General features: G+C 40.6%; 1 protein-coding gene across 2 annotated transcripts in view; it reads right to left on the bottom strand.

Annotated features, from left to right (window-relative positions):
• lekr1 (Leucine-, glutamate- and lysine-rich protein 1) overlaps positions 1-5,052 on the bottom strand; it is an 86,361-nt gene extending 81,309 nt beyond the window's left edge. Inside the window, exons 1-2 of one of the 2 annotated variants that reach the window (XM_005474532.4) lie at positions 4,831-5,052; positions 2,012-2,094 (exon numbers count right to left, since the gene is read on the bottom strand). In XM_005474532.4, coding sequence (XP_005474589.1) covers positions 2,012-2,094; positions 4,831-4,834 — 87 coding nt within the window. In that variant the 5' untranslated portion in view covers positions 4,835-5,052. The remainder of the gene's footprint in view (positions 1-2,011; positions 2,095-4,830) is intronic. The other variant, XM_005474533.4, reaches the window with a different exon arrangement.
• Between the last annotated feature and the right edge of the window lie 948 nt (positions 5,053-6,000).

Consider the following 6,000-nt stretch of genomic DNA (forward strand, 5'->3'; position numbering starts at 1 on the left):
TCAGTCTGTGTGTTTAAAGTTTCATATTATTAACAACATTAACAAAAATAGTCCACATCCCCAAATCTGAAACTGCACTGTTAAGTTTACTTTGGAACTATTACCTCAAAAAACTGAGTGTCTCAGTTATTTCAGAGAGAAAGAGCAGAGGCGCAACATCCCACGTACCCCACCATCAACTAACTAAACCGTTCGCATGACTCACATCAGAATCTGTTTGATGAAGTGATAATTAATGCATTCAATGGATAGGAATGCAAATGGGGAAAAGAAAAACCTTATATGCCAGGAATACAGTTTTAATCAAAATCATGATAGTGTTTTAGGATTATACGCCCAACCCTAGGCAGTGAAAGCAAGGGTATAGTACACAGGCAGACAGACAAAGACAAGGATGTATTGTCAAGCTCCGTAGCCTTTTGAGATCTACAGATACAGAAAGACAGTTGCAAAGGTCCCCATCATTATTAACCACCTGCTGGCTGTAAGGATACTAACGATACTATTGTCACTGGAAAATTTGGCTTCATACAAGACTTGCCTCATGGTGTGAAGATGATTATGAGAAAGGTGGTGGATCAGACCAAAACTGCACAGGAGGAGTTTGTTAATGATCTGAAGGCAGCTGGGTCATCACTGTTGGTAACACACTATGCTGTAATGGACTGAAATCATGCAGTCCCCACAAGGTCCCCTACTAAATAAGGCACAAGTACATGCCTGTCTTAAGTTTGCCAGTGAACATCTAAATGATGAGGTTATAGGATCAGAAAAGGCTTGGGAGAAAGAAGAGAAATCCTGAGTGTGACCAAAAGAAAACAATCCCCACAGTCAAGCATGGAGGTGGAAACATTATGCTTTGAGGCTGTTCTTCTGCTACAGGTACAGGACGACCTCCCTGCATCTGGGCCAATGGATGGGGCCATGTACATAAAATCTTGGTTGAGATCCTCCTTCCCTCAACCAAAACACTGAAGACGTGTCGTGGATGTGTCTTCCGATATGACAATGATTCAAGGCAGCCAGGAGTGGCTAAAGAAGAAGCACATTCAGGTCATGGAGTGGCCTAGCAGTCTCCAGACCTCAATCCTACAGAAAAATCTGTGGAGGGAGCTGAAGTTTCGAGTTGCCAAGCAGTAGCCAAGAAACCAAAAATCCCTCCTGAGACATGTGCAAACCTGGTGACCAACAACAAGGAAAATCTTACCACTGTGCTTGCCAACAAGGGTTTCTCCACCAAGTACTAAGTTTTTTTTTTACTTGGGTATCAAATACACTTTTCTCTAAATGACATGCTAATCACTCTATAACTTGTATGTGTTTTTTTCCAAATTTTTGTTTGATATTCTGTCTCTCTCCATTAAAATGAAACTGCCATAGAATTGAGAAACTCTTGATTTCTTTGGAAGAGATTTCTTTCATTTCTTTCCCCTGCAGAACTCACAAATCCAGCAGGGGGTCAAATAATTATTTCCCCCACTGTAATGCGATTCGTGGTTAAAAAGGAAAAACAAGCAAGATTCCCTGGTCATTAATATTCATACCATATGGCATATCATATGGGAAAATGCAACCGCCACCTCACATTGACAAGGAAACAAAGCAACACGCTGCCGTTGCCGTGTTACTGAGAGCCAGCTTTACGTTAAAACAGATGGAAGATTACAAGAGGAACCATTGTTCCATTTCTTATTCAAATTATATGGATTAGTGCAGCATATGGAGAGGGTGCAGCGACAAAGCACACCTCACATTGCAACAAATGTAATTTCAACACATTTACATTTCTGAGTTGTAAAAAGAAGCACGTTTGTTAGCAACATATGTGGTTTCAAGATGGTGTTTCATTAACATGGTGCTTTAAAAGGTACAGTACGGTCCAAACTAAACACATGCATAGAATGAAAATACCTTAAATTTGCTTTCTTAAGACTAGAATCTGTGTGTTCAGATATAATTCTAACCAACATAATCAGGAAGGGCCTCCAGGAGCTTTCAAAGTAGTGATTACCTTTTGAATCTCTTCAGGCAAAGGGTAGATCAGAGGACTGTGAAGGTCCGCGCTTATTTCTTTCTCCTCCACCTCCTGGTCTCCTAGAAACAAGCAGAATTAGCCTAGTTAGTCTTTCACTTTCAAGAGAATAAAGTAATCAAACCCTTCATATAACATTGGATAGATGGCATTGTGAAATTGCTTCTTTTGACCAGCAGCCCAAAATAATCAATGCAAGCTGCGGTTCAACAGAGAACAGCAGCAAATTGGTACATAAAAATACATTTCTGGATGACTAATAGTTTTAAAAAATTGTTTGTGAGTAATTTTGTTGGTCAAGTAAAGCTTTTAATGGAAAGAGAGTTTTTTTAATGGAGCTACTGCAGGCAAAGTGAAAAGGAAGTACACCTTCTTTCACTTTTGTGGTTTTATGTATTGGGGCATAAAAATCAGGTCTTAAAATCAGAAATCAGGTGAGTACAACCTCAGCTGAACAAGACAATTAACTGAAGCAATGTTATAAAGAAAAGTGGACCAGAATTTCTGCACAACGCTGTGAGAAAGTGAGAAAATCATACAGAAAAAAATTATTTTAAGGTATTGCTGCTAAAAGTGGTTCTAAAAGTCAATGAATCATGGGGTGTAGTTAGTTTTTCACATACTGCTTCTGCATTTTGGCTGTTGTTTTCAGCATAAAAGTGGGTGGTACTTTTAAACTGATGAATAGCACTTTGCCTCTGAGGTTAATGTAAGGGCAAATCCCTTAGCGTGATGTCCACCATATTAAACCCATTTGTGGTACACTCTATTCAGTAGATTAATCAGTTCAGATTACAGCATTAAGCTAAGAGACTGTAGCAGCTTTTTGCTGCTGGAGGTATTTTGACTTCACAGCCAAACACTTGCCTGTCCTCGACTGCAAACTGTTACAATTTTCAAGCCTGGGGACTTTGCAAAAAATCAAGGCTCTAATAACTTTCTGTGCTGTGTGTCATGGTTTATTAAGGATGAAGGTGATATATAGGTGTAATGCAAGAGAACAATCATTTGTCTGCCTTCTGCTCTCAGTTTGTGTAGTTGCTACAGTCCCAGATAAGGTCTTTTCCCTGTTGTGTAATAGACGCCACTGAGATAAAGTCAGTCATGCGGGAATGGAAGCAGAAGGTCGCATGAGGAGAACAGCAACGCAAGCGTAACCGGGCCTCTGTCTATGTGCGAGTGCACGCTTTTAGGGCATTTATCTATCGGCTTGCCATTAGTGAGGGGAACGGAACACACCAATCCAACACTTGACCTCAAATTAGATACCTCTGGCTAACTCAGACCCAGAGGTCACTCCCATCAGATGACCTGCTATGTGCCACACATTAAATGCACTTTGCAGGTCATTGGCAGATATTGAATGAGAAGATGTATGGGAAAACGTACAGCACAGACACAAAGGATTTGGCCAGCAGCACAATGCAAACAGACAGACAAACATCAACAACTGCAAGTAATCCATGAAGCCATGCAAAGACAGACAGTTTGGCACCGATACACCCGCTAAAACCTTCAAGCATTCGCATGTAAACAAGCACGAGTACTCCCTCTGTGTCTTTCACACTCGCACGGCAATGCAGACACATAAACCCAACCAAAGAGCCCAAAGAGCAGGCTTCATGCTCATGCACGCTAATATCCTGATTGCCCTCCCGCTGGCTTTAGGCTTTGCATTTAAAACACAGCAGAGATCCTCAATCACTGGCTCACACAACACAGATAAATTAGTGACGCCCTGTGACAGCATTAAGCCAGCCTACCCTTTTTCGTGGACACAGATATAAAGGGATGCATGACAACCGTTCCCCTGTGACATTTTGCCTGCTTTAGCCCTGATTGGACTATTAATCAATCTAATGTGAGAGAGGCAAGCTGTTCATAAACTCATCTATTCAGCACGGGTGTAAGCTTTGAATCATGAGAGGAAACATACACAACAACACAAAAAGTCACCAGGGCTCACAGGGGGCTTAAATAACACAAAGACAAGCACCGAGGGCCATTAAAAAAAGCATTTTACTGCGAAAGAAGATATGCCTTCAGCCAACATCATCATGAAGGATGCACGGTGAGATTATATAACTGTGTTTTAATAATCCACCAAGACTACTGTCTGCTTAAGAAGTATAGCAGCATGAAGTCTGTAATAGTTGTACAATATATGACAAAAATATGCCCGTGTTGTCTGGTAAATACAGCGTCAAACTGCATGTGTACATGATTGGAAAAACATCCAAATCTGCAGAGCTGTAAGAAGGTTTTGAATGAGATTTCAGAGGTTCTCATAGACCTAAAACTTATTCTGCAGCTTTCCCACGACCCCCCCCCAAAACACAACGCCATGTTGTATTCCTGCAGCAGCTGGCGCGAAGAAACGTCTATAATATAATGAATCTGAATAAAATATTAAAAACTGGACAGCACTGAGCATGCATTACTAATGAAGGCAGACACATATCTAAACGCTGGATCAGCTTAGCGATGTGTTTAGCCGCTGTGTACAGAATGCAGCCTCGTTTAGAGGCAGGCAAAGCTAATTTAATCATAAACCTAAAGTGAGTGCAGCTACTTTTTAATTTCAGTATGTGACAAAGTGTAATTTAAAAAAACAGAAGGAGATGAGTCAAAGAGAATAATTAACTAAGGCTAAAAAAGAAAAAAAAAACTCTTAACACTAGAAACAAATCAGTGCGCTTCTTCTTCGGTCTAGTTAACTGGGGTTAAACGAATGTACAGCCTTGTTACTTTTTTATGTGTCGACTATGTAAAGAAGTAAAGAACAAACTGCTACCTACCCATTATCTGGCCTGAAAAATAGGTAAAAATAACAACAAGGCATTAACAAGTTTAACACGCGCTGGCTGTTGCTATGGCTACGACGTAACTACACGTAGAACGTCCAAAGATCACCACGACGTTAGCCAGCACGAGCACCGGATACTCGATCGTCTACCAAAATAAAAGCAGCCACCTTAGAGACCTTTGTTTCATTTGACACGCACTATCACGTTTTTAAGCGGTTACTTAGTTGTGAAACCATTTGCTTTGTTGCTATAGCAGCTTTGTTTTAACCTCTTGAGCAACATTTAAGACAAATGCTTCATCCATGTTTTTTAATTAGTTTTAACCATAACCATACTTATTATGTATACATGGGTATATTTTCAAATAAAAAAATATCAGCTTAATACATAAGTTTATTACTAAAGCAAGTATGACTACAATAAAAAATACACAAATATTAAATGCATAAACAGACCAGCTGTGTCATGTTTCACATGGGCAAGTTTGGCAAAAAAAAAGAAGAAAAAAAAGAAAGAAGCAAAACTACTGATACTCTGTGTGATTCAGTTTAAAACTTTAACCTAGTTACCACACGAAGCTGCCTTCACTCATTAGCACCACACAGGAAGACGAAACTGGCGTTGATCTCCTCGTGTAGGCCTAATCTGAGACCATAGATGTAATGGGTCACTTTTAAAGGACATATATGAGGTATTGTGTGCAAAACAGCGACACGCACAGTGCCGTGAAGTCACATTATCCGAGCTTTTTCAGCTCGCATGCACAGGTCACACACTCCATGCGCTGTTTGGGATGTGTGCATGTAATTCATTGCCTCAGAACTAATGCGAAATAGCGGCCAGACATTCCCGCAGGGGGTCGGCTTTTACAGGACACATTGTTTCATACTAGTAAATGGTTAACAAATGTCATTGGACCTACATTTGCGCCCATTCCCGTGACATCATTGCTGTCATCATTGTATTTTTTCCCCGTGACTGATGGAAACTTGTGAATGTCGCCTTTCCTAATAGAGAGTGAGAGCGTGAGGCAGGGTGAGATCCCTGGTCTGATTTTATTTGGGATGCGTGCCGCGCTATTTATGGACCCATCAATGAATCGTGCAGACTCAGTCGCTCTGATGCAAATTGCATTCGCCCACTCAAGTCTAGCCTACCTCC

The sequence above is a fragment of the Oreochromis niloticus genome, linkage group LG14 (assembly GCF_001858045.2).
Source record: "Oreochromis niloticus isolate F11D_XX linkage group LG14, O_niloticus_UMD_NMBU, whole genome shotgun sequence".
Lineage (NCBI taxonomy): Eukaryota > Metazoa > Chordata > Actinopteri > Cichliformes > Cichlidae > Oreochromis > Oreochromis niloticus.